Genomic DNA, 25,756 nt, shown 5'->3' with positions numbered 1-25,756 from the left:
CGTAGGGCCTTGAGGGGCAGGGGCGGACGTGGGGAGCGTGCGCACTTGAGGGGTGTGTGGTAGCCTCTCGGGGCCTCCCGTCCCTTTTCTGGCTGGCCTCATCCCCACCGTCTTCCTCAGGCCCGTGCTCATTGATATGAACAAGGTGTATCGGCAATCCAACCTGGAGAACCTGGACCAGGCCTTCTCCGTGGCCGAGCGGGACCTGGGGGTGACGCGGCTGCTGGACCCGGAGGGTGCGAGCTGTCCCTGCCCGTCCCCCCTCCCCCCTGCACACAGGCCCCTCCCCCCTCCCCCTCCCTGCTGTGCAAGGCCCCCCTCACCCAGCCCTGCCCCCGCAGATGTGGATGTGCCTCAGCCAGACGAGAAGTCCATCATCACCTACGTCTCGTCGCTGTACGACGCCATGCCCCGGGTGCCCAGTGCCCAGGATGGGGTGGGGGCCAATGTGAGTCGCCCCCTGGGAGGGTGGGAGCTGGGTCTCGGCCTGGACTGCGGCCTCACGCCACCCCTGTGCCCAGGAGCTGCAGCTCCGCTGGCAGGAGTACCGCGAGCTCGTGCTGCTGCTGCTGCAGTGGATCCGCCACCACACGGCCTCCTTCGAGGAGCGCAAGTTCCCGTCCAGCTTCGAGGAGATCGAGGTGGGTGCTGGAGCCGGGGGCCGTGCGCTCCAGGCCGGTGCTGGGGCCGGCCCGGGTCCGCGTCAGGCCCACACGCTGCGCCCTGCTTGCAGATCCTCTGGTGCCAGTTCTTGAAGTTTAAGGAGACGGAGCTTCCAGCCAAGGAGGCCGACAAAAACCGGTCCAAGGGCATCTACCAGTCCCTGGAGGTGAGGCACGCCCCCAGGCGTCTGGGAGGGCAGGTCAGGTGGCTGTCCCAAACCCCAGGGCTGGTACCCTTCCCCCGTGTGGCCCGGCCTCTCCGCCGAGCTTGGGCATGGGAGGGGTCGGCCCCTGGCTGGGCGGCAGGGCACTCAGCGTGGGCTCTGCTCACAGGGGCCGGTGCAGGCCGGCCAGCTCAAGGTACCGCCCGGCTACCACCCGCTGGACGTGGAGAAGGAGTGGGGCAAGCTCCACGTGGCCATCCTAGAGCGGGAGAAGCAGCTCCGGAGCGAGTTTGAGAGGTGGGTGGGGTGGAGGCTGTGGGCAGGGCCCTGCGGGCCGGGGAGCCACCCCAGGATGAGTCACCGCCCCGGGAGGAAATTCCCCCCCAAGCTGGGAGAGCCCAGCTCCCCGCTTGCTCAGGGCCAGCAGGACAGTGGGCCGGGGCGGGCGGTGTGGCGGCCCGAGGCTCAGCACCGTCCCCCGGCACTGCGCCTCAGGTTGGAGTGTCTTCAGCGCATAGTGAGCAAACTGCAGATGGAGGCCGGGCTGTGCGAGGAGCAGTTGAACCAGGCCGACGCCCTGCTGCAGTCGGTGAGGGGGAGGGGCCAGGGAGGGGCCGGCTGCCCTCCCTCCTTCCGCACCCCAGGATGCAGGGGAGTGGCAGCCTAGGGGGCCTGTGGGCCAGCTGGTGGGGACATGGGTGGCCCGGGAGGGAGGGAGGCCTGAGTACCCTGAGTGCCGCCCTCCTGGGGTACTGCCAGCCCGGCCTCGGCTGCGGGCAGAGCTGGCCTCTGGGTATGACACAGGACTGGGCCTCCGCCCCAACACCTCCCAAGCCGACTTCCCTGACAGCTCACTCTTGGGGGAAAGGAGGCGGGAGGGAGGCCCTAGACTTGCTGCCCGTCCAGATGGGGCGGGGCGGAGTTACGGGAGGGAATGGTGGAGAATGAGGCCCAGGAAGGAGCCCTGCAGACAGGCCACGAAGGTCTCTACCTTTGAGCCTGGCAGGGCTCCTTTGGATGGGATCCAGTTCTTCCAGAAAGTTAGCTGGTGTAGATTTAGAAGCATGCCGGAAAGATCTGTAGGGTCCACAGGGAAGGAGAGGAAAGGACCAGGCTCCAAAGGAGTCCCCGCTCTCAGTGGGGTCACGGGGCTACCTGCGCAGGGCAGGGCTCTGCCAAGCCCCCCGGTCACACACAACCACCCTCAGGACGTCAGGCTGCTGGCCTCGGGCAAGGCGCCGCAGCGGGCTGGGGAGGTGGAGCGAGACCTGGACAAGGCTGACAGCATGATCCGGCTGCTGTTCAACGACGTGCAGACCCTCAAGGACGGCCGGCATCCACAGGGAGAGCAGATGTACCGCAGGTGGGGCCTGCCCTCCAGCGCCCGCCCCCCCCTCCCCGGGCAGCCTGGGTCTGGCGCTGAGGGCTAGAACTGCGTCCTCTGCCGTCCCAGGGTGTACCGTCTCCACGAGCGCCTGGTGGCCATCCGCACCGAGTACAACCTGCGGCTGAAGGCGGGCGTGGCTGCCCCCATGACCCAGGTGACCCTGCAGAGCACGCAGCGGCGCCCGGAGCTGGACGATTCTGCCCTGCGCTACCTGCATGACCTGCTGGCCTGGGTGGAGGAGAACCAGCGCAGGGTGGACAGCGCCGAGTGGGGCGTGGACCTGCCCAGTGTGGAGGCCCAGCTGGGCAGCCACCGAGGCCTGCACCAGTCTACGGAGGAGTTCCGGGCCAAGATCGAGCGGGCCCGGAGCGATGAGGTGAGCAGCAGGGACCAGGCGGTGAGGCCGGGCCAGGATCCTGCTGCTCCAGGCCTCACCCTTCCTCCAGGCCTCACCTTCCTCCCAGGCCTCACCCCTCCTCCAGGCCTCACCTTCCTCCCAGGCCTCACCCCTCCTCCAGGCCTCACCCTGCTCCCAGGCCTCACCCCTCCTCCCAGGCCTCACCCCTCCCAAGCCTCATCCCTCCTCCAGGCCTCATCCCTCCTCCAGGTCTCACCCCTCCTCCAGTCCTCACCCTCCTCCAGGCCTCACCCCTCCTCCCAGGACTCACTCCTCCTCCCAGGCCTCACTCTCCTCCAGTCCTCACCCTCCTCCAGGCCTCACCCTCCTCCCATGCCTCACCCCTCCTCCCAGGCCTCACCCCTCCTCCAGGCCTCACCCCTCCTCCAGTCCTCACCTTCCTCCCACGCCTCACCCTCCTCCCACGCCTCACCCTCCTCCCAGGCCTCATCCCTCCTCCCAGGCCTCATCCCTCCTCCCACGCCTCACCCTCCTCCCACGCCTCACCCTCCTCCCAGGCCTCATCCCTCCTCCCAGGCCTCACCCTCCTCCCAGGCCTCATCCCTCCTCCCAGGCCTCACCCTCCTCCCAGGCCTCATCCCTCCTCCAGGCCTCACCCCTCCTCTAGGCCTCACCCTCCTCCAGGCCTCACCCTCCTCCCAGGCCTCACCCCTCCTCCAGGCCTCACCCTCCTCCCAGGCCTCACCCGCCTCCAGGCCTCACCCCTCCTCTAGGCCTCACCCTCCTCCCAGGCCTCACCTCTCCTCCAGGCCTCACCCCTCCTCCCAGGCCTCACCCCTCCTCCACGCCTCACCCTCCTCCCAGGCCTCACCCTCCTCCCAGTCCTCACCCTCCTCCCAGGCCTCACCCCTCCTCCCACGCCTCACCCCTACTCCAGGCCTCACCCCTCCTCCAGGCCTCATCCTCCTCCAGGCCTCACCCTCTTCCCAGGCCTCACCCCTCCTCCCAGGCCTCACCCCTCCTCCCAGGCCTCACCCTCCTCCAGGCCTCATCCCTTCTGCAGGCCTCACCCTTCCTCCCACGCCTCACCCCTCCTCCCACGCCTCACCCTCCTCCCCCAGGCCTCACCCCTCCTCCCAGGCCTCACCCCTCCTCCCAGGCCTCACCCTCCTCCCAGGCCTCACCCTCCTCCCAGGCCTCACCCTCCTCCCAGGCCTCATCCCTCCTCCAGGCCTCACCCCTCTTCCCAGACTTCACCCTCCTGCAGGCCTCACCCCTCCTCCAGGCCTCACCCTCCTCCCAGACCTCACCCCTCCTCCCAGGCCTCACCCCTCCTCCCAGGCCTCACCCCTCCTCCAGGCCTCACCCTCCTCCCAGACCTCACCCCTCCTCCCAGACCTCACCCCTCCTCCCAGGCCTATCCTCCTCCCAGGCCTCACCCTCCTCCCAGGCCTCACCCCTCCTCCCCCAGGCCTCACCCCTCCTCCCAGGCCTATTCTCCAGGCCTCATCCCTCCTCCCAGGCCTCACCCCTCCTCCAGGCCTCACCCTCCTGCAGGCCTCACCCTCCTCCCACGCCTCATCCCTCCTCCCAGGCCTCACCCTCCTCCCACGCCTCACCCTCCTCCCAGGCCTCATCCCTCCTCCCAGGCCTCACCCTCCTCCAGGCCTCACCCCTCCTCCCAGGCCTCACCCCTCCTCCAGGCCTCACCCTCCTCCAGGCCTCACCCTTCTCCAGGCCTCACTCCTCCTCCCAGGCCTCATCCCTCCTCCAGGCCTCACCCTCCTCCAGGCCTATCCTCCTCCCAGGCCTCACCCCTCCTCCCAGGCCTCACCCCTCCTCCCCCAGGCCTCACCCTCCTCCCAGGCCTCACCCTCCTCCAGGCCTCACCCTCCTCCAGGCCTCACCCTCCTCCCAGGCCTCACCCTCCTCCCAGGCCTCACCCCTCCTCCAGGCCTCACCCTCCTCCCAGGCCTCACCCTCCTCCCAGGCCTCACCCCTCCTCCAGGCCTCACCCTCCTCCAGGCCTCACCCTCCTCCCAGGCCTCACCCTCCTCCCAGGCCTCACCCCTCCTCCAGGCCTCACCCTCCTCCAGGCCTCACCCTCCTCCAGGCCTCACCCTCCTCCCAGGCCTCACCCTCCTCCCAGGCCTCACCCTCCTCCCAGGCCTCATCCCTCCTCCAGGCCTCACCCTCCTCCAGGCCTCACCCTCCTCCCAGGCCTCATCCCTCCTCCAGGCCTCATCCTCCTTCCAGGCCTCATCCTCCTCCAGGCCTCACCCCTCCTCCCAGGCCTATCCTCCTCCTAGGCCTCATCCCTCCTGCAGGCCTCACCCCTCCTCCCAGGCCTCACCCCTCCTCCCAGGCCTCATCCTCCTTCCAGGCCTCATCCTCCTCCAGGCCTCACCCTTCCTCCAGGCCTCACCCCTCCTCCCAGGCCTCACCCCTCCTCCCAGGCCTCACCCCTCCTTCCAGGCCTCATCCTCCTCCAGGCCTCACCCTTCCTCCAGGCCTCACCCCTCCTCCCAGGCCTCATCCCTCCTCCCAGGCCTCACCCTCCTCCCAGGCCTCATCCCTCCTCCCAGGCCTCACCCTCCTCCCAGGCCTCATCCCTCCTCCAGGCCTCACCCCTCCTCTAGGCCTCACCCTCCTCCAGGCCTCACCCTCCTCCCAGGCCTCACCCCTCCTCCAGGCCTCACCCTCCTCCCAGGCCTCACCCGCCTCCAGGCCTCACCCCTCCTCTAGGCCTCACCCTCCTCCCAGGCCTCACCTCTCCTCCAGGCCTCACCCCTCCTCCCAGGCCTCACCCCTCCTCCACGCCTCACCCTCCTCCCAGGCCTCACCCTCCTCCCAGTCCTCACCCTCCTCCCAGGCCTCACCCCTCCTCCCACGCCTCACCCCTACTCCAGGCCTCACCCCTCCTCCAGGCCTCATCCTCCTCCAGGCCTCACCCTCTTCCCAGGCCTCACCCCTCCTCCCAGGCCTCACCCCTCCTCCCAGGCCTCACCCTCCTCCAGGCCTCATCCCTTCTGCAGGCCTCACCCTTCCTCCCACGCCTCACCCCTCCTCCCACGCCTCACCCTCCTCCCCCAGGCCTCACCCCTCCTCCCAGGCCTCACCCCTCCTCCCAGGCCTCACCCCTCCTCCCAGGCCTCACCCTCCTCCCAGGCCTCACCCTCCTCCCAGGCCTCACCCTCCTCCCAGGCCTCATCCCTCCTCCAGGCCTCACCCCTCTTCCCAGACTTCACCCTCCTGCAGGCCTCACCCCTCCTCCAGGCCTCACCCTCCTCCCAGACCTCACCCCTCCTCCCAGGCCTCACCCCTCCTCCCAGGCCTCACCCCTCCTCCAGGCCTCACCCTCCTCCCAGACCTCACCCCTCCTCCCAGACCTCACCCCTCCTCCCAGGCCTATCCTCCTCCCAGGCCTCACCCTCCTCCCAGGCCTCACCCCTCCTCCCCCAGGCCTCACCCCTCCTCCCAGGCCTATTCTCCAGGCCTCATCCCTCCTCCCAGGCCTCACCCCTCCTCCAGGCCTCACCCTCCTGCAGGCCTCACCCTCCTCCCACGCCTCATCCCTCCTCCCAGGCCTCACCCTCCTCCCACGCCTCACCCTCCTCCCAGGCCTCATCCCTCCTCCCAGGCCTCACCCTCCTCCAGGCCTCACCCCTCCTCCCAGGCCTCACCCCTCCTCCAGGCCTCACCCTCCTCCAGGCCTCACCCTTCTCCAGGCCTCACTCCTCCTCCCAGGCCTCATCCCTCCTCCAGGCCTCACCCTCCTCCAGGCCTATCCTCCTCCCAGGCCTCACCCCTCCTCCCAGGCCTCACCCCTCCTCCCCCAGGCCTCACCCTCCTCCCAGGCCTCACCCCTCCTCCAGGCCTCACCCTCCTCCAGGCCTCACCCTCCTCCCAGGCCTCACCCTCCTCCCAGGCCTCACCCCTCCTCCAGGCCTCACCCTCCTCCCAGGCCTCACCCTCCTCCCAGGCCTCACCCCTCCTCCAGGCCTCACCCTCCTCCAGGCCTCACCCTCCTCCCAGGCCTCACCCTCCTCCCAGGCCTCACCCCTCCTCCAGGCCTCACCCTCCTCCAGGCCTCACCCTCCTCCAGGCCTCACCCTCCTCCCAGGCCTCACCCTCCTCCCAGGCCTCACCCTCCTCCCAGGCCTCATCCCTCCTCCAGGCCTCACCCTCCTCCAGGCCTCACCCTCCTCCCAGGCCTCATCCCTCCTCCAGGCCTCATCCTCCTTCCAGGCCTCATCCTCCTCCAGGCCTCACCCCTCCTCCCAGGCCTATCCTCCTCCTAGGCCTCATCCCTCCTGCAGGCCTCACCCCTCCTCCCAGGCCTCACCCCTCCTCCCAGGCCTCATCCTCCTTCCAGGCCTCATCCTCCTCCAGGCCTCACCCTTCCTCCAGGCCTCACCCCTCCTCCCAGGCCTCACCCCTCCTCCCAGGCCTCACCCCTCCTTCCAGGCCTCATCCTCCTCCAGGCCTCACCCTTCCTCCAGGCCTCACCCCTCCTCCCAGGCCTCATCCCTCCTCCCAGGCCTATCCTCCTCCCAGGCCTCATCCCTCCTGCAGGCCTCACCCCTCCTCCCAGGCCTCACCCTCCTCCCAGGCCTTTCCTCCTCCCAGGCCTCACCCTCCTCCCAGGCCTTTCCTCCTCCCAGGCCTATCCTCAGGCCTCCCCCTTCTTGTCTCTTGTAGGGCCAGCTCTCTCCCGCCACTCGGGGTGCTTGCCGAGACTGCCTGGGCAGACTAGATCTGCAGTACGCAAAGCTTCTGGTGAGTGGGGGTGGAGACATGGGGGGAGGGAGGAGGCAGGCGCGCCGCGGTCTGCAGCTGCTCCCTGCCTGCCCACAGAACTCGTCCAAGGCCCGCCTCCGGTCCCTGGAGAGCCTGCATGGCTTTGTGGCAGGTGCCACCAAGGAGCTGATGTGGCTCAGTGAGAAGGAGGAGGAGGAGGTGGGCTTCGACTGGAGTGACCGCAACGCCAACATGGCTGCCAAGAAGGAGAGCTACTCGGTGAGGCAGCCCAGCCTTCTAGAACCTTCTCCCCCCTCCCCAGACCCCTCTCGGTGTCTGTGTAGTCTTCCACTGTGAGTGGGGGCCACCAGCCCCTTGGTTGTGGACACTGACTTCTTGCTCTGAGGTCTAGAGTAGGCTGTCTTTAGGGCTGTGCTGGCTAAGGGGGAGTTGGCTGTGGGCCCCCCCCAAACCCAGGGATGGGCTTAGAGTGTCCAAGTGGGTGTCAGAATCCTCTTAGCTGCCCTCCCAGGTTCTGCCCGGGCCCCACAGAGATGGTCTGGGACTTGGGTTGGCCAGACTTCCTGTTGCTGCCCCTGGTCAGGCCCTGATGCGGGAGCTGGAGCTGAAGGAAAAGAAGATCAAGGAGATTCAGAGCACCGGGGACCGGCTGCTGCGGGACGACCACCCGGCCAGGCCCACGGTGGAGGTGAGCAGGGCGGGGCTCGGGGGGCCCGGGGGCCCCTGGGTGGGGTAGGCCCCCGCTGAAGGAGCGCGTTCCCCCAGTCCTTCCAGGCGGCCCTGCAGACGCAGTGGAGCTGGATGCTGCAACTCTGCTGCTGTGTGGAGGCGCACCTGAAGGAGAACACGGCCTACTTCCAGGTGAGCACCCGTGCACGTGCAGAGTATGCGGCCTACTTCCGGGTGAGCACCCACGCACGCGCTCTGGTCGCTGTGATCCTGGGGTCTCCGCCACCCTTGCTTCAGGCCTGACCTCTTCGGTCTGCATGAGCGTGGCTTTCCTGGGACTCGGGCCGGTCAGTGTGTGACCTGTTCTGCCACCTCAGTTCTTCTCAGATGTGCGGGAGGCGGAAGAGCAGCTGCGGAAGCTTCAGGAGACCTTGCGCAGGAAGTACAGCTGCGGCCGCTCCATCACCACCACGCGGCTGGAGGACCTGCTGCAGGACGCGCAGGTGAGGCCTGCCGGCCAGCGGGCTGCAGACCCGCCCGGCGCTCGGGCAGGACCGGGCTGGCGCGCTGGGGTGCGCCCTGGCCCTGCCGCCACGTCACCTGCACGGGGGCCGCCCCAGCCCAGGCCGCCAGCCCATCTAGGGTCTGAGGTCTAGAGTGGGCTCTGCCTTTAGGGCTGTAGAGGGCTGAGGGGCAACTGGCTGTGGTCCCCACACCCCGGGGATGGGCTTGGGGCGTCCAGGCGGGCTGTAGTGCTGTGTGGGGCGTGAGGGGGAAGGGAGCAGAGGAGGTGGAGCTACGGTTGGCGTGGCTGCAGCTCTTGCGTAAGGGTGGGCAGGTGGGAGAGGTGAGGGCAGGCCTGGCCTGAGCTTGGATGGCCTCCAGGGTTTGCCCCGCAGGGTGTCGGGAGGGGAGGCCAAGGGAGGGAAGAAGGGGTGAGGACGCCACACTACGGGCCGAGTGTCACCAGGCCCAAGCCCTGCAGCCTGCCTTCAGGTGTCCCCACCAGAACCCCAGACCTGATCCTGGGGTGCTGGCTGTACTGACCCCGAGCCGCCCTTCCCCCAGGAGGAGAGGGAGCAGCTGAATGAGTACAAGGGGCACCTGTCTGGCCTGGCCAAGCGGGCCAGGGCCGTGGTGCAGCTGAAGCCCCGCAACCCGGCCCACCCCGTGCGGGGCCCTGTGCTCCTGCAGGCTGTGTGTGACTACAAGCAGGTGGAGGTGAGTGGGCCAGTGGCCTGGGCGGGGCTGGGGGGACTGGGCGGGGCTGGGCGGGGTGTGACCACAGCCACGTCGTCTCCCCTTCCACTGTCCCAGGTGACCGTGCACAAGGGTGACCAGTACCAGCTGGCCGGCCCTGCACAGCCAGCGCACTGGAAGGTGGTGGGCAGCTCTGGTGGCGAGGCTGCTGCCGTGCCCTCGGTGTGCTTCCTCGTGCCCCCGCCCAACCAGGAGGCCCAGGAGGCTGTCTCCAGGTTGGTAGCCAGGGGAGGGGGTCTGTGGCTGGAGCGGGGTGGGAGAGGGCCGCGGGGGTGGGGGGGCGTCTGTGGGCAGCAGGCAGGGTCCCATACACCCCTGACTGTGGCTCTGACCTGCCAGGCTGGAGGCCCAGCACCAGGCCCTGGTCTCGCTGTGGCACCAGCTACACGTGGACATGAAGAGCCTCCTGGCCTGGCAGAGCCTCAGCCGTGACGTGCAGCTCATCCGCTCCTGGTCCCTGGTCACGGTACAGCTGGGCACTGGCTGGAGGCCCTGGGGGAGGATGGCGGTGGATGCTGTCCTGTAGGCCGTACTGGCCCGGCCTGCGCTTAGCTCTCTGTGCCACCCACCCCTAGTTCCGAACGCTGAAGCCTGAGGAGCAGCGGCAGGCCCTGCGCAGCCTGGAGCTGCACTACCAGGCCTTCCTGAGGGACAGCCAGGATGCTGGGGGCTTCGGGCCGGAGGACCGGCTGGCGGCAGAGCGGGACTACAGCTCCTGCAGCCACCATTACCAGCAGCTCCTGCAGAGCCTGGAGCAGGGTATGCTGCAGGCAGGCCTGGAGGGCCGGGGCGGGGCCGGGGGCGGGGCCAGACACTGAGTTTCGGAGCCTGCCACAGGGGAGCAGGAAGAGAGCCGCTGTCAGCGCTGCATCTCGGAGCTCAAGGACATCCGTCTGCAGCTGGAGGCCTGTGAGACACGTCTGGTACACCGCCTGCGGCTGCCACTGGACAAGGAGCCCGCTCGGGAGTGTGCCCAGCGCATCGCCGAGCAGCAGGTAGACACCAGCGCTGGGACCCGCACACCCCCTCCTCCCCAGCCGCCCAGGTGGTCAGCCCGCCTCCTCTGTCTCTCTTCAGAAAACGCAGGCCGAGGTGGAGGGGCTGGGCCAGGGCGTCTCCCGGCTCTCGGCTGAAGCCGGCGAGGTCCTGGCCCTGCCCGAGCCCTCACCCGCTGCCCCCGTTCTGCGCTCTGAGCTGGAGCTGACCCTGGGCAAGCTGGAGCAGGTCCGCAGCCTGTCAGCCATCTACCTGGAGAAGTGAGTGTCCTGTCTGTGGGAAGAGGCACGGGGCGTGGGTGCGGGGTTAGGTAACGTGGCCCAGAGCTGGTGGGTCTGACCCACCGAGCTGGAGTGGAGCTTTGTGACGGCGGTCCTGAAGATGTGGGAGCAGACAGGGGTCTCGGGGATGCAAGAGTAGCAGTGGGGAGCCATCCTGTGAGGGGTGAGGGGAGAGCATGGGGGGCAGGGGTGAGGAGTGAGGGGAGAGCATGGGGGCAGGGGTGAGGAGTGAGGAGAGCGTGGGGGGCAGGGGTGAGGAGATGAGAGCGTGGGGGGCAGGGGTGAGGAGATGAGAGCATGGGGGCAGGGGTGAGGAGTGAGGGGAGAGCGTGGGGGGGCAGGGGTGAGGAGTGAGGGGAGAGCGTGGGGGGCAGGGGTGAGGAGGGGAGAGCATGGGGGCAGGGGTGAGGAGTGAGGGGAGAGCGTGGGGGGCAGGGGTGAGGAGTGAGGGGAGAGCGTGGGGGGCAGGGGTGAGGAGGGGAGAGCATGGGGGCAGGGGTGAGGAGTGAGGGGAGAGCGTGGGGGGCAGGGGTGAGGAGGGGAGAGCATGGGGGCAGGGGTGAGGAGGGAGGGGAGAGCACGGGGGCAGGGGTGAGGAGGGAGGGGAGAGCATGGGGGCAGGGGTGAGGAGGGAGGGGAGAGCATGGGGGCAGGGGTGAGGAGGGGAGAGCATGGGCCAGGGGCGAGGAACGCCCCCGCCAGGCTGGCAGGCTCTGAGGGAGGGATCTGCATGTGGAAGGCGTGGCACCATTCAGAATGGCTTCCTGGGAGGAGAGAAGGGGAGGAGGAAGACCTGGAGGAGCAGGGGTGAGAACCACTGAACGAGACGGTGGAGGAGAGAGCAGCCCTTCCGAGTTCTCAGTGACGACCTTAGCTTCCTTTCAGAGACCAGCCCTCTGCCTGCTCCGCTGCCCCCCACGGCCCCCGCTGTCCATCTCTCTGCCAGCCCCCCAGACCAGCCACCAACACCAGCCCCCGGCCTGCCCCCCACGCCTAGCCTCTCTGCCCCCCTCTCCCCCACGCCCTGTAAGGCCTCTTCTGCTCTTGGCTATTTACTTCAGCCTTTTTCAATTCAGAGGCACGAAAGGCATTCAGAAGGATTTTTCCAGAAGCCCACTAAGAGCCCTCATTCCTGCCTGAAGTTCAGGTGTCAGCGTTGGTGTCTGTGTTGATTGCGTGCTGTAGTGTGGGCAGTTTCCCCGGGGACAGGCAAATGCTTGGTGCACAGCGCCATTCCCACCTCAGGCCCTCGGCCCGTCCAGAGCCCACGGCTGAGGACGCACTGTGCACACTGCCATCTGCCTCAGGACTTTGGAACCTGCTGCTTCTGCCAGAGAACTCTCCCTTTGGGTCTAAAGGATGGGTCTTTATTTTCATTTCCTGGTGCTCGCATTTGAGCTCAGGGCCTCTCATTTGTGTTTAGCATTTAGTTCAAGTCTGGAGCCACAATTGTACTTCCCACTTTTTAAAAATGAGAGGTGAACGTCTCTCAGATTTTTCTGCCAGGGCTGGCTTGAACGGAGATCCTCAGATCTTGGTCTCCCGAGTAGTTAGGGTTCCGGCCGTGAGCTGCTGGCGCCTGGCGGCAGGCTGGGTCTGAGACCCCGAACACCGCCCTAACCTCTTCTTCGAAGCTGGTGGCCGCGCCCACCACGGTCACCAGGCCACTCAGGCCAGGGCTTGTCTGGCTTGGACCCTCCAGCCCTTGCGCTCACGGTGCCCTGCCCCCCCCTCCCCCAGGCTGAAGACCATCAGCCTGGTGATCCGCAGCACGGAGGGCGCGGAGGAGGTGCTCAAACGACATGAGGAGCAGCTCAAGGAGGCCCAGGCCGTGCCTGCCACCCTTCCGGAGCTGGACGCCACCAAGGCCTCCCTAAAGGTACGGCAGCAGGGCTCAGGCCTCCCGGGGCGAGGACGGTCGGAGCCCAGCTCAACGGCGCCCGCCTTGTGCCCCACAGAAACTGCGTGCACAGGCCGAGGCTCAGCAGCCCGTGTTTGACGCGCTGAGGGAGGAGCTGCGGGGCGCGCAGGCGGTGGGGGAGCGGCTGCAGCAGCGGCACGGCGAGCGGGACGTGGAGGTGGAGCGCTGGCGGGAGCGGGTGGCCCAGCTGCTGGAGCGCTGGCAGGCCGTGCTGGCCCAGAACGACCTGCGGCAGCGCGAGCTCGAGCAGCTGGGCCGCCAGCTGCGCTACTACCGCGAGAGCGCCGAGCCCCTGAGCGCCTGGCTGCGGGACGCCAAGCAGCGGCAGGAGCAGATCCAGGCCGTGCCCATGGCCCACAGCCAGGCCGCGCGGGAGCAGCTGCGGCAGGAGAAGGTGGGCCTGGGCGGGGGACGGGCGGGGGGGGAGCAGGCGCCCGGGACCGCCGGTGCTGACCACTCTGCCCTCTCAGGCCCTGCTGGAGGAGATCGAGCGCTATGGAGAGAAGGTCGAGGAGTGCCAGAGGTTCGCCAAGCAGTACATCAACGCCATCAAGGTGAGGCCGCGTCGCAGGCCACGCTGCCCGGCCTGGGGTCCGGGACTCGGGGGAGGCCTGTCGGGGTGCAGGGAAGTTAGGACTCGGGGGAGGCCTGTCGGGGTGCAGGGAAGTTAGGCACAGGCAATCGGGGCAGCGCCGGCCGCCGACTGCACTGTATTCTTACAGGACTATGAGCTCCAGCTGGTCACATACAAGGCGCAGCTTGAGCCGGTGGCCTCTCCAGCCAAGAAGCCCAAGGTCCAGTCGGGGTCGGAGAGCATCATCCAAGAGGTAGGCCGGGGCGGCCGAGCGCAGCAGGCTGAGGCGGGCGTGTGGGGGCTGCTGTGCAGGGCTGACCACGCCTCCCCCGCAGTACGTGGATCTGCGCACACGCTACAGCGAGCTGACCACCCTGACGAGCCAGTATATCAAGTTCATCAGCGAGACCCTGCGCCGCATGGAGGAGGAGGAGGTAGGGTTGGCGGTGTGGCCGGGGGTGCCCTCCTGTCGTACCCCACAGGCAGCTCCATGGCAACCTGAGGCCGCCCACTGTGCGCCACGGCTGCCCGGCTGGCCTGGCCTGGGCTGCACCTTGGCCTGGCACTGCGCTGCGCTCCCCACGGCGCTGGCGCCTCCTCTCTCTCCACTGGCAACCATCCCCACCCGCATCCTCTCGCTCGTGCGTGTCCTTCCGGGGGATTCTGGTTTGTTCCGCTCTGCCCTTTGGTCTGGGAGAGCTGGGGGGCTGGGGAGGAACCTCTGAGGTGCCTCTGCCACGCAGGGTGCAGCCATCCGTTCCTCCCGCTGCCTCCACTGCTCGGGTCTGCCGGCTTCTGAGTACCTGCTCCGAGCTGGCGCAGGTCCGCCTTCTCCCTGCTCTGACTGCCTCACCTGCCCACCCCACGTGGCTTTGAAAATGGCCCCTTATTGGGGAGAGGGGCCTTGGGGCGGGAAGCCAGCCCACGGGGGTGGGCAGAGCGCAGGCAGGACTGTGGTGCGGCAGCGTGCAGGCCCTGCCACCTTCTGCTTTGCTCTCTCTCCCTGTCCGTCTCTGTCGCCTGTCTGCGGGAAGAGGGGAGGCTGCCTGGGCCTCCTTCCCCGGGCTGGTGAGCACGGTGCGGCCGGCGGTGCTTGCTGAGTGCCCTGGGTGGGTGCACGCGGTCTCCCTCCTTGGCTGGACCTCTGTCTTCCCTGCCCCCTGCCCCGCGCTGCCTGCGGGAACTGGTGGCACTGTGTCCCGTGCGCGCCCGCCGCCTGCCCCACACTCACACTCTCTCTGGTTCTCTTCCTCTCCGCCGCGGCCACAGAGGTTGGCTGAGCAACAGCGGGCAGAGGAGCGGGAGCGGCTGGCCGAGGTGGAGGCCGCGTTGGAGAAGCAGCGGCAGTTGGCCGAGGCTCACGCCCAGGCCAAGGCCCAGGCGGAGCGGGAGGCGCAGGAGCTGCAACGGCGCATGCAGGAGGAGGTAGCCCGCCGGGAGGAGGCGGCCGTGGATGCCCAGCAGCAGAAGCGCAGCATCCAGGAGGAGCTGCAGCACCTGCGGCAGAGCTCAGAGGCCGAGATCCAAGCCAAGGCCCAACAGGTGGAGGCGGCCGAGCGGAGCCGGCTGCGCGTCGAGGAAGAGATCCGCGTGGTGCGCCTGCAGCTGGAGAGCACGGAGCGCCAGCGTGGCGGGGCGGAGGGGGAGCTGCAGGCGCTGCGCGTGCGCGCGGAGGAGGCCGAGGCACAGAAGCGGCAGGCCCAGGAGGAGGCCGAGCGCCTGCGCAGGCAGGTGCAGGAGGAGAGCCAGCGCAAGCGGCAGGCGGAGGCGGAGCTGGCCGTGCGCGTGAAGGCCGAGGCCGAGGCCGCCCGGGAGAAGCAGCGGGCCCTGCAGGCGCTGGAGGAGCTGAAGCTGCAGGCGGAGGAGGCGGAGCGGCAGCTGCGGCAGGCCGAGGCAGAGCGGGCCCGCCAGGTGCAGGTGGCCCAGGAGACGGCACAGCGCAGCATGGAGGCGGAGCTGCAGAGCAAGCGCGCCTCGTTTGCTGAGAAGACGGCGCAGCTGGAGCGCACGCTGCAGGAGGAGCACGTGGCGGTGGCGCAGCTGCGGGAGGAGGCGGAGCGCCGGGCGCAGCAGCAGGCCGCGGCGGAGCGGGCCCGGGAGGAGGCGGAGCGGGAGCTGGAGCGCTGGCAGCTGAAGGCCAACGAGGCGCTGCGGCTGCGGCTGCAGGCGGAGGAGGTGGCGCAGCAGAAGAGCTTGGCCCAGGCCGAGGCGGAGAAGCAGAAGGAGGAGGCGGAGCGCGAGGCCCGGCGGCGCGGCAAGGCGGAAGAGCAGGCCGTGCGGCAGCGGGAGCTGGCCGAGCAGGAGCTGGAGAAGCAGCGCCAGCTGGCAGAGGGCACCGCGCAGCAGCGCCTGGCGGCCGAGCAGGAGCTGATCCGCCTGCGGGCCGAGACGGAGCAGGGCGAGCAGCAGCGGCAGCTGCTGGAGGAGGAGCTGGCCCGGCTGCAGCGCGAGGCTGCGGCCGCCACCCAGAAGCGCCAGGAGCTGGAGGCCGAGCTGGCCAAGGTGCGGGCGGAGATGGAGGTGCTGCTGGCCAGCAAGGCGAGGGCAGAGGAGGAGTCTCGTTCCAGCAGCGAGAAGTCCAAGCAGAGGCTGGAGGCCGAGGCCGGCCGGTTCCGGGAGCTCGCGGAGGAGGCCGCCCGCCTGCGTGCGCTGGCCGAGGAGGCCAAGCGGCAGCGGCAGCTGGCCGAGGAGGACGCGGCGCGGCAGCGGGCCGAGGCGGAGCGCGTGCTGGCCGAGAAGCTGGCTGCCATCGGGGAGGCCACGCGGCTCAAGACAGAGGCCGAGATCGCGCTCAAAGAGAAGGAGGCGGAGAACGAGCGTCTGCGGCGCCTGGCCGAGGACGAGGCCTTCCAGCGGCGGCGGCTGGAGGAGCAGGCCGCGCAGCACAAGGCGGACATCGAGGAGCGCCTGGCCCAGCTGCGCAAGGCGTCGGAGAGCGAGCTGGAGCGGCAGAAGGGGCTGGTGGAGGACACGCTGCGGCAGCGGCGGCAGGTGGAGGAGGAGATCCTGGCGCTGAAGGTGAGCTTCGAGAAGGCAGCTGCCGGCAAGGCAGAGCTGGAGCTGGAGCTGGGGCGCATTCGCAGCAACGCCGAGGACACACTGCGCAGCAAGGAGCAGGCAGAGGTGGAGGCTGCGCGGCAGCGGCAGCTGGCAGCCGAGGAGGAGCAGCGGCGCCGGGAGGCGGAGGAGCGTGTGCAGAAGAGCCTGGCCGCCGAGGAAGAGGCCGGGCGCCAGCGCAAGGCCGCCCTGGAGGAGGTGGACCGGCTCAAGGCCAAGGTGGAAGAGGCGCGGCGCCTGCGGGAGCGCGCGGAGCAGGAGTCGGCCCGGCAGCTGCAGCTGGCCCAGGAGGCTGCCCAGAAGCGGCTGCAGGCCGAGGAGAAGGCACATGCCTTTGTGGTGCAGCAGCGGGAGCAGGAGCTGCAGCAGACCCTGCAGCAGGAACAGAGCATGCTGGAGCGCCTGCGTGGGGAGGCCGAGGCAGCCCGGCGCGCCGCCGAGGAGGCCGAGGAGGCCCGGGAGCAGGCGGAGCGGGAGGCCGCGCAGTCCCGGCGGCAGGTAGAGGAGGCCGAGCGGCTGAAGCAGGCGGCGGAGGAGGAGGCCCAGGCGCGGGCGCAGGCCCAGGCGGCCGCGGAGAAGCTGCGTAAGGAAGCGGAGCAGGAGGCGGCACGGCGGGCGCAGGCGGAGCAGGCGGCTCTGCGGCAGAAGCAGGCCGCGGATGCGGAGATGGAGAAACACAAGAAGTTTGCCGAGCAGACTCTGCGGCAGAAGGCGCAGGTGGAGCAGGAGCTGACCGCCCTGAGGCTGCAGCTGGAGGAGACCGACCACCAGAAGGCCATCCTGGACGAGGAGCTGCAGCGGCTGAAGGCCGAGGTCACGGAGGCGGCGCGCCAGCGCGGCCAGGTGGAGGAGGAGCTCTTCTCCGTGCGCGTGCAGATGGAGGAGCTGGGCAAGCTGAAGGCCCGCATTGAGGCCGAGAACCGCGCGCTCATCCTCCGCGACAAAGACAACACACAGCGCTTCCTGGAGGAGGAGGCGGAGAAGATGAAGCAGGTGGCTGAGGAGGCCGCGCGGCTGAGCGTGGCGGCCCAGGAGGCCGCGCGGCTGCGGCAGCTGGCCGAGGAGGACCTGGCGCAGCAGCGGGCCCTGGCGGAGAAGATGCTCAAGGAGAAGATGCAGGCGGTGCAGGAGGCCACACGGCTGAAGGCAGAGGCAGAGCTGCTGCAGCAGCAGAAGGAGCTGGCGCAGGAGCAGGCGCGGAGGCTGCAGGAGGACAAGGAGCAGATGGCACAGCAGCTGGAGCAGGAGACTCAGGGCTTTCAGCGGACGCTGGAGGCGGAGCGGCAGCGGCAGCTGGAGATGAGCGCCGAGGCCGAGCGCCTGAAGCTGCGCGTGGCGGAGATGAGCCGGGCCCAGGCCCGGGCCGAGGAGGAGGCACAGCGCTTCCGGAAGCAGGCGGAGGAGATCGGGGAGAAGCTGCACCGCACGGAGCTCGCCACGCAGGAGAAGGTGACGCTGGTGCAGACGCTGGAGATCCAGCGGCAGCAGAGTGACCAGGATGCCGAGCGCCTCCGGGAGGCCATCGCGGAGCTGGAGCGTGAGAAGGACAAGCTCAAGCAGGAGGCTAGGTTGCTGCAGCTCAAGTCCGAGGAGGTACCTTCCGTCCTCATGGGGGCCGGGCCGGGCGGGGCACCCTCGGGTGGTGAGGCGGGCTCTCCCGGACTCTCCTCCCCTCTGACTGCTCTCCTCCCCCACCTCCACTAGATGCAGATGGTGCAGCAGGAGCAGATGGTGCAGGAGACGCAGGCCCTGCAGCAGAGCTTCCTCTCGGAGAAGGACAGCCTGCTGCAGCGGGAGCACTTCATCGAACAGGAGAAGGCCAAACTGGAGCAGCTTTTCCAGGACGAGGTGGCCAAGGCCCAGAAGCTGCGTGAGGAGCAGCAGCGGCAGCAGCAGCAGATGGAGCAGGAGAAGCAGCAGCTGGTGGCCAGCATGGAGGAGGCCCGGCGGCGGCAGCGTGAGGCGGAGGAGGGCGTGCGGCGTAAGCAGGAGGAGCTGCAGCGCCTGGAGCAGCAGCGGGAGCAGCAGGAGAAGCTGCTGGCGGAGGAGAACCGGAGGCTGCGGGAGCGGCTGCAGCGCCTGGAGGAAGCGCACCAAGCTGCCCTGGCTCACTCAGAGGAGGTGGCCGCCGTGAAGGTCCTGCCTAACGGCCGAGATGCGCCCGACGGCCCGGCCGTGGAGGCCCAGCCACAGCACAGCTTCGAGGGCCTGCGGCAGAGGGTGGCAGCCCAGCGGCTGCAGGAAGCGGGCGTGCTGAGTGCAGAGGAGCTGCGGCGGCTGGTGGAGGGCCGCACCACGGTGGACGAGCTCTCGCGCCGGGCGGATGTGCGCCAGTACCTGCAGGGCAGCAGCAGCATCGCAGGGTTGCTGCTGAAGCCCGCCAACGAGAAGCTGAGCATCTACACTGCCCTGCAGAGGCGGCTGCTGAGCCCGGGCACCGCCCTCATCCTGCTCGAGGCCCAGGCTGCGTCAGGCTTCCTGCTGGACCCTGTGCGGAACCGGCGGCTGACGGTGAACGAAGCGGTGAAGGAGGGCATCGTGGGCCCGGAGCTGCACCACAAGCTGCTGTCGGCCGAGCGCGCGGTCACCGGCTACACCGACCCCTACTCCGGGGAGCGGATCTCCCTCTTCCAGGCCATGCAGAAGGACCTCATCGTCCGGGACCACGGCATCCGCCTGCTGGAGGCCCAGATCGCCACGGGCGGCGTCATCGACCCGGTGCACAGCCACCGCGTGCCCGTGGACGTGGCCTACCAGCGCGGCTACTTCGACGAGGAGATGAACCGCGTCCTGGAGGACCCGAGCGACGACACCAAGGGCTTCTTCGACCCCAACACGCACGAGAACCTGACCTACAGGCAGCTGCTGGAGCGCTGCGTGGAGGACCCGGAGACCGGGCTGCGGCTGCTGCCGCTCACCGACAAGGCCGCCAAGGGCCGTGAGCTGGTTTACACGGATGCGGAGGCCCGGGACGTGTTCGAGAAGGCCACTGTCTCTGCGCCGTTTGGCAAGTTCCAGGGCAAGCCAGTGACCATCTGGGAGATCATCAACTCGGAGTACTTCACGGCCGAGCAGCGGCGGGATCTGCTGCGGCAGTTCCGCACGGGCCGCATCACGGTGGAGAAGATCATCAAGATCGTCATCACCGTGGTGGAGGAGCAGGAGCGCAAGGGCCAGCTCTGCTTTGAGGGTCTGCGTACCCTCGTGCCCGCCGCGGAGCTGCTGGAAAGCAAGGTCATCGACCGCGAGCTCTACCAGCAGTTGCAGCGGGGCGAGCGCTCGGTACGGGAGGCGGCCGAGGTGGACGCAGTGCGCCGGGCCCTGCGGGGCGCCGACGTGATTGCAGGGCTGTGGCTGGAGGAGGCGGCGCAGAGGCTGAGCATCTACGAGGCCTTGAAGAAAGACTTGCTTCCGCCAGAGGTGGCCGTGGCCTTGCTGGAGGCCCAGGCCGGCACAGGCCATGTCATCGACCCCGCCACGAGCGCCCGGCTGACGGTGGACGAAGCGGTCCGTGCCGGCCTGGTGGGCCCCGAGCTGCACGAGAAGCTGCTGTCGGCCGAGAAGGCTGTGACAGGCTACCGGGACCCCTACTCGGCACAGAGCGTCTCCTTGTTCCAGGCCCTCAAGAAAGGGCTCATTCCCCGGGAGCAGGGTCTGCGCCTGCTGGATGCCCAGCTGTGCACAGGGGGCATCATAGACCCCAGCAAGAGCCACCGTGTGCCTCTGGAGGTCGCCTACGCCCGGGGTTACCTGGATGAGGAGACCAGCAGGGCCCTGTCGGCACCCGCGGACGATTCCAAGCTCTACCTAGACCCCACCACGCGGGAGCCGGTTACCTATGGCCAGCTCCAGCAGCGGTGCCGGCCCGACCAGCTGACCGGACTGAGCCTGCTGCCTGTGTCGGAGAAGGCGGCCCGGGCCCACCTGGAGGAGGTCTATTCGGAGCTGCAGGCCCGAGAGAGCTTCGAGAAGGCCACGGTCGAGGTCCCCGTGGGCAGCCTGCAAGGCAGGACGGTGAGCGTGTGGGAGCTGATCCGCTCCGAGTACTTCACCGAGGAGCAGCGCCAGGAGCTGCTGCGGCAGTTCCGCACGGGCAAGGTCACCGTGGAGAAGGTCATCAAGATCCTCATCACCATCATAGAGGAGGTGGAGACCCGGCGGCAGGAAGGGCTCACGTTCAGCGGCCTCCGCGCCCCGGTGCCCGCCAGCCAGCTCCTGGCCGCCGGCGTCCTCAGCAGGGCCCAGTTTGAGCAGCTCAAGGACGGCAAGACTTCGGTCAGAGATCTCTCGGAGGTGGGCTCTGTGCGCACGCTGCTGCAGGGCAGCGGCTGTCTGGCCGGCATCTACCTGGAGGACGCTGGAGAGAAGGTGAGCGTCTACGAGGCCATGCGCCGGGGCCTGCTCCGGCCCAGCACAGGAACGCTCCTGCTGGAGGCCCAGGCGGCCACGGGTTTTCTGGTGGACCCCGTGCGCAATCAGCGCCTGTACGTCCACGAGGCTGTGAAGGCGGGCGTCGTGGGCCCCGAGCTGCACGAGAAGCTGCTGTCGGCGGAGAAGGCGGTCACCGGCTACAAGGACCCCTACTCGGGCTCCACCATCTCGCTCTTCCAGGCCATGAAGAAGGGCCTCGTTCTGAGGGACCACGGCATCCGCCTGCTGGAGGCCCAGATCGCCACGGGTGGCATCATCGACCCGGTGCACAGCCACCGCCTGCCCGTGGACGTGGCCTACCAGCGCGGCTACTTCGACGAGGAGATGAGCCGCGTCCTGGAGGACCCGAGCGACGACACCAAGGGCTTCTTCGACCCCAACACGCACGAGAACCTGACCTACAGGCAGCTGCTGGAGCGCTGCGTGGAGGACCCGGAGACCGGGCTGCGGCTGCTGCCGCTGAAGGCTGCAGAGAAGGCAGAGGTGGTGGAGACCACGCAGGTGTACACAGAGGAGGAGACCCGCAGGGCCTTCCAGGAGACGCAGATCGACATCCCCACCGGGGGCAGCCGGGGCGGCTCCACCATGTCCCTGTGGGAGGTGATGCAGTCGGACCTGATCCCCGAGGAACAGCGGGAACGCCTGATGGCTGACTTCCAGGCCGGCCGCGTGACGAAGGAGCGCATGATCATCATCATCATCGAGATCATCGAGAAGACCGAGATCATCCGGCAGCAGAGCCGCTCCTCCTACGACTACGTGCGGCGCCGCCTCACCGCCGAGGACCTTCACGAGGCCCGCATCATCTCCCTCGAGGCCTACAACCTGCTCCGCGAGGGCGCCCGGAGCCTGCACGAGGTCTTGGAGGCGGAGTCTGCCTGGCGCTTCCTCTACGGCACGGGCGCGGTGGCTGGCGTGTACCTGCCCGGCTCGAGGCAGGCGCTGACCATCTACCAGGCGCTGAGGAAGGGGCTGCTGAGCGTGGAGGTGGCTCGCTTGCTTCTGGAGGCCCAGGCGGCCACGGGCTTCCTGCTGGATCCGGTGAAGGGCGAGCGGCTGACGGTGGACGAGGCCGTGCGGAAGGGGCTGGTGGGACCCGAGCTGCACGACCGCCTGCTGTCCGCGGAGCGGGCCGTCACCGGCTACCGCGACCCCTACACCGAGCAGACCATCTCGCTCTTCCAGGCCATGAAGAAGGAGCTGATCCCCGCCGAGGAGGCCCTGCGGCTGCTGGACGCCCAGCTGGCCACCGGGGGCATCGTGGACCCCCGCCTGGGTTTCCACCTCCCGCTGGAGGTGGCCTACCAGCGCGGCTACATCAACAAGGACACGCACGACCAGCTGTCGGAGCCCAGCGAGGTGCGTGGCTACGTGGACCCCTCCACGGATGAGCGCCTCAGCTACACGCAGCTGCTCCGGCGCTGCCACCGCCACGAGCAGAGCGGCCAGATGCTCCTGCCGCTGTCGGCCTCGCGGAAGCTGACCTTCCGCGGCCTCCGCAAGCAGATCACGGTGGAGGAGCTGGTGCGCTCCCAGGTCCTGGATGAGGCCACGGCACTGCAGCTGCAGGAAGGCCTGACCTCCGTCGAGGAGGTCACCAAGAACCTTCAGAAGTTCCTCGAGGGCACCAGCTGCATCGCGGGCGTCTTCGTGGACGCCACCAAAGAGCGGCTCTCCGTGTACCAGGCCATGAAGAAGGGCATCATCCGCCCGGGGACGGCCTTCGAGCTCCTGGAGGCCCAGGCGGCCACAGGCTACGTCATCGACCCCATCAAAGGACTCAAGCTGACCGTGGAGGAGGCCGTGCGCATGGGCATCGTGGGCCCCGAGTTCAAGGACAAGCTGCTGTCCGCAGAGCGCGCCGTCACCGGCTACAAGGACCCTTACTCGGGGAAGCTCATCTCCCTGTTCCAGGCCATGAAGAAGGGGCTCATCCTGAAAGACCACGGCATCCGCCTGCTGGAGGCCCAGATCGCCACGGGCGGCATCATCGACCCCGAGGAGAGCCACCGGCTGCCCGTGGAGGTGGCCTACAAGCGGGGCCTGTTCGACGAGGAGATGAATGAGATCCTGACGGACCCCTCAGACGACACCAAGGGCTTCTTCGACCCCAACACGGAGGAGAACCTCACCTACCTGCAGCTCATGGAGCGCTGCATCACCGACCCGCAGACCGGCCTGTGCCTGCTGCCGCTGAAGGAGAGGAAGCGGGAGCGGAAGACGTCCTCCAAGTCGTCGGTGCGCAAGCGGCGCGTGGTGATCGTGGACCCCGAGACGGGCAAGGAGATGTCGGTGTACGAGGCCTACCGCAAGGGCCTCATCGACAACCAGACGTACCTGGAGCTGTCGGAGCAAGAGTGCGAGTGGGAGGAGATCACCATCTCCTCCTCGGACGGCGTCGTCAAGTCTATGATCATCGACCGCCGCTCCGGCCGCCAGTATGACATCGACGACGCCATCACCAAGAACCTCATCGACCGCTCGGCGCTCGACCAGTATCGGGCCGGCACGCTCTCCATCACCGAGTTCGCCGACATGTTGTCCGGCAATGCCGGCGGCTTCCGCTCCCGCTCCTCCTCCGTGGGCTCGTCCTCCTCCTACCCCATCAGCCCCGCCGCCTCCAGGACCCAGCTGGCCTCCTGGTCAGACCCCACCGAGGAGACGGGCCCGGTGGCCGGCATCCTCGACACGGAGACGCTGGAGAAAGTGTCCATCACCGAGGCCATGCACCGCAGCCTGGTGGACAACATCACCGGGCAGCGGCTGCTGGAGGCCCAGGCCTGCACCGGGGGCATCATCGACCCCAGCACCGGGGAGCGCTTCCCCGTCACCGAGGCGCTCAACAAGGGTCTGGTGGACAGGGTCATGGTGGACCGCATCAACCTGGCCCAGAAGGCCTTCTGCGGCTTCGAGGACCCACGCACCAAGACAAAGATGTCGGCTGCCCAGGCCCTGAAGAAGGGCTGGCTGTATTACGAGGCGGGCCAGCGGTTCCTGGAGGTGCAGTACCTGACGGGGGGCCTGATCGAGCCCGACACGCCGGGCCGAGTGTCTCTCGACGAGGCCCTGCAGCGCGGCACTGTGGATGCCCGCACAGCTCAGAAGCTGCGTGACGTCAGCGCGTACTCCAAGTACCTCACCTGCCCGAAGACCAAGCTCAGGATCTCTTACAAGGACGCGCTGGACCGCAGCATGGTGGAAGAGGGGACCGGGCTGCGGCTGCTCGAGGCTGCTGCCCAGTCCAGCAAGGGCTACTACAGCCCCTACAGCGTCAGCGGCTCCGGCTCCGCGGCCGGCTCTCGGGCCGGCTCGCGCACCGGCTCGCGGGCCGGCTCCCGCCGAGGCAGCTTTGATGCCACCGGCTCCGGCTTCTCCATGACTTTCTCGTCCTCCTCCTACTCTTCCTCGGGCTATGGCCGGCGCTATGCCTCAGGGTCCTCCTCTTCCCTGGGGGGCCCAGAGTCTGCAGTGGCCTGACCCCCTGCCTGCACCCCACTTCCCGCTCTGCATGTGGCCAGGCTCCCTGCCGAGGCGCTGGGGTCTTCCTCTAACGTGTGCAGCTGTGTTCCTCCCAAGCGGTGCCTAAAGTGTAACCAAAAAGACCAGACTAACATGTAGTACGCACGCGCGCTGCCCAGGCAGCCGTGTGCTGGGAGACGGGTTGGCCAGGCCCACTGACCACCCCATCCTCCTTGGGGCTTCTCGTTCCTTCTACCTGCCACTCACCACAGCCAGGTGCCTTGCGGGGGTCCAGAGCCGGCTCCCAGCCTGCCCCTCCTGTCTCCCTCGAGAACGCTCTGTGTGTGCAAGCCTCTCGGCCCCATACACCCGTCACACTGGACACCTCGCCGCCAGCCCTCGCTGTGAGGGTCAGGCCTGGTCCTTGCTCCGCTCAGGTTCTCTCCCGGCCTAGCCTCTGCTCCCCAGCTTGGTTCCTGGCCTGGCCTGCTCGCTCGGTGGCTCTTTCTGGGGAGAGAAGGTCCTGGACCGGCCATCGCTCCCAGACTGCCCAGAGAGGCTGCTTCCCCGTGGGAGTGGAGTCCCACCCCAGCCCCCTTCCTGGCTTCTGCCACTGCTGCTGCGCATCCTTGCTCAGTGCCCCCCACCCACTCTCAGACCCCAGCCCCCGGCTTTCGCCTCCAGTCTCTGCTCTCCTTGTAAGTGCCTTCTGTGTCCTCCCTTGTGCCCAGGCCCCGAGCCCCAGCCTGCGTGACAGTCAGGTGTTCGGGCCAGGCAGGGGTGGGGCTCTGGAGATCTCACCTTCCCCCAGGGCTCCAGTGGCCTTGGAGCCTGGGTGCCGCCGGCTGCCCTGCCCCGGGGGCCCAGCCTGCCTGCGGCTCAGGGACAGGCCGTCTGCGCTCGGCAGGCAGTGGGCCCACGCCTGGTCCGGCCGCCCCCTGGCTTTGAAGCTAGCCCTGCCCCCACTCTCTGAGCGAGCTTTGCATGTTCCACTAACCCAGCTGGTGCCGGCGGGCGCCCGGCCGAACACTAACCTGACCACGGCGGAGCCTTGCCGCGCCCGCCCTCAATAAAAGCAATTCCAACCTTCGCCCGGGTCTTGCCTGGTTCTTGAGTCTGGCTGAGCCGTGGTGGCGCAGGGTGGAAACGCGGGCTCAGCCACTGTGTCTTGGTTGGAATGGAGGCCTGGGCCCCGTGCTAGGGCTGGCAACCATGGGGGAGAAACTCAGGCCATGGCTGGAGAGCCGACGGCCACCCTGGACAGCAGCTTGGTGGGGGGAAGGGCGGGCCATGGCGTCCAGATGCTGCCAGGCCGCGGCTTTGCCTGTGACAGCCCGGCGCAGGGCTGGCACTGGAGGCTGCTCTGCAAGCCCTGCCTCCGTCTGCCTGCACGCACGGCAGCGTGCTGCCCACCCCCTCAGGCCAGGCCAGATGCTCGGGGGCTGGGCATCGGCAGGGACTGTGTGACTTGCAGGTCCTCACATGACCACAGCTGGCAGTGTGTTCCGGAAACCCCACCCACAGGCATGGGGTGACAGGACACACACTGAACTCCACCTGAGCGAGGGCATTTACAGACGCAGGGGGTGCCAGGGCGGTCTGAGGAATACATGTGGGAAGAGAGGACAGAGTCAACATCCGTGACAGGACACTGCCACAGTCAACAAACCTTGTAGTCAGCACCCGCTGCAGTCAGGACAACGCTGCAGTCAGGACAATGCTGCAGTCAGCACCCGCTGCAGTCAGGACAATGCTGCAGTCAGCACCCGCTGCAGT

At 68.4% G+C, this 25,756-nt stretch overlaps 1 protein-coding gene across 13 annotated transcripts in view; it reads left to right on the top strand.

The window, feature by feature from the left end:
• The window catches only part of LOC138829601 (plectin-like), a 61,261-nt gene extending 36,191 nt beyond the window's left edge, over positions 1-25,070 (top strand). For 12 of the 13 annotated variants that reach the window (XM_070026007.1, XM_070026006.1, XM_070026015.1 and 9 more), the window contains 26 exons: positions 121-236; positions 342-448; positions 522-641; positions 734-829; positions 996-1,123; positions 1,322-1,415; positions 2,035-2,189; positions 2,280-2,589; positions 7,273-7,350; positions 7,429-7,590; positions 7,916-8,020; positions 8,098-8,193; positions 8,379-8,504; positions 9,070-9,222; positions 9,319-9,476; positions 9,601-9,727; positions 9,837-10,020; positions 10,099-10,256; positions 10,339-10,517; positions 12,279-12,417; positions 12,497-12,853; positions 12,930-13,013; positions 13,182-13,286; positions 13,369-13,467; positions 14,303-17,683; positions 17,795-25,070. In XM_070026007.1, coding sequence (XP_069882108.1) covers positions 121-236; positions 342-448; positions 522-641; positions 734-829; positions 996-1,123; positions 1,322-1,415; positions 2,035-2,189; positions 2,280-2,589; positions 7,273-7,350; positions 7,429-7,590; positions 7,916-8,020; positions 8,098-8,193; positions 8,379-8,504; positions 9,070-9,222; positions 9,319-9,476; positions 9,601-9,727; positions 9,837-10,020; positions 10,099-10,256; positions 10,339-10,517; positions 12,279-12,417; positions 12,497-12,853; positions 12,930-13,013; positions 13,182-13,286; positions 13,369-13,467; positions 14,303-17,683; positions 17,795-23,998 — 13,021 coding nt within the window. In that variant the 3' untranslated portion in view covers positions 23,999-25,070. The remainder of the gene's footprint in view (positions 1-120; positions 237-341; positions 449-521; positions 642-733; positions 830-995; positions 1,124-1,321; positions 1,416-2,034; positions 2,190-2,279; positions 2,590-7,272; positions 7,351-7,428; positions 7,591-7,915; positions 8,021-8,097; positions 8,194-8,378; positions 8,505-9,069; positions 9,223-9,318; positions 9,477-9,600; positions 9,728-9,836; positions 10,021-10,098; positions 10,257-10,338; positions 10,518-12,278; positions 12,418-12,496; positions 12,854-12,929; positions 13,014-13,181; positions 13,287-13,368; positions 13,468-14,302; positions 17,684-17,794) is intronic. The other variant, XM_070026018.1, reaches the window with a different exon arrangement.
• Positions 25,071-25,756: the final 686 nt, after the last annotated feature.

The sequence above is a fragment of the Dipodomys merriami genome, unplaced genomic scaffold, assembly GCF_024711535.1.
Source record: "Dipodomys merriami isolate MVZ:Mamm:240054 unplaced genomic scaffold, mDipMer1.0.p SCAF_174, whole genome shotgun sequence".
Lineage (NCBI taxonomy): Eukaryota > Metazoa > Chordata > Mammalia > Rodentia > Heteromyidae > Dipodomys > Dipodomys merriami.
This window is presented reverse-complemented; position numbering and strand designations above follow the sequence as displayed.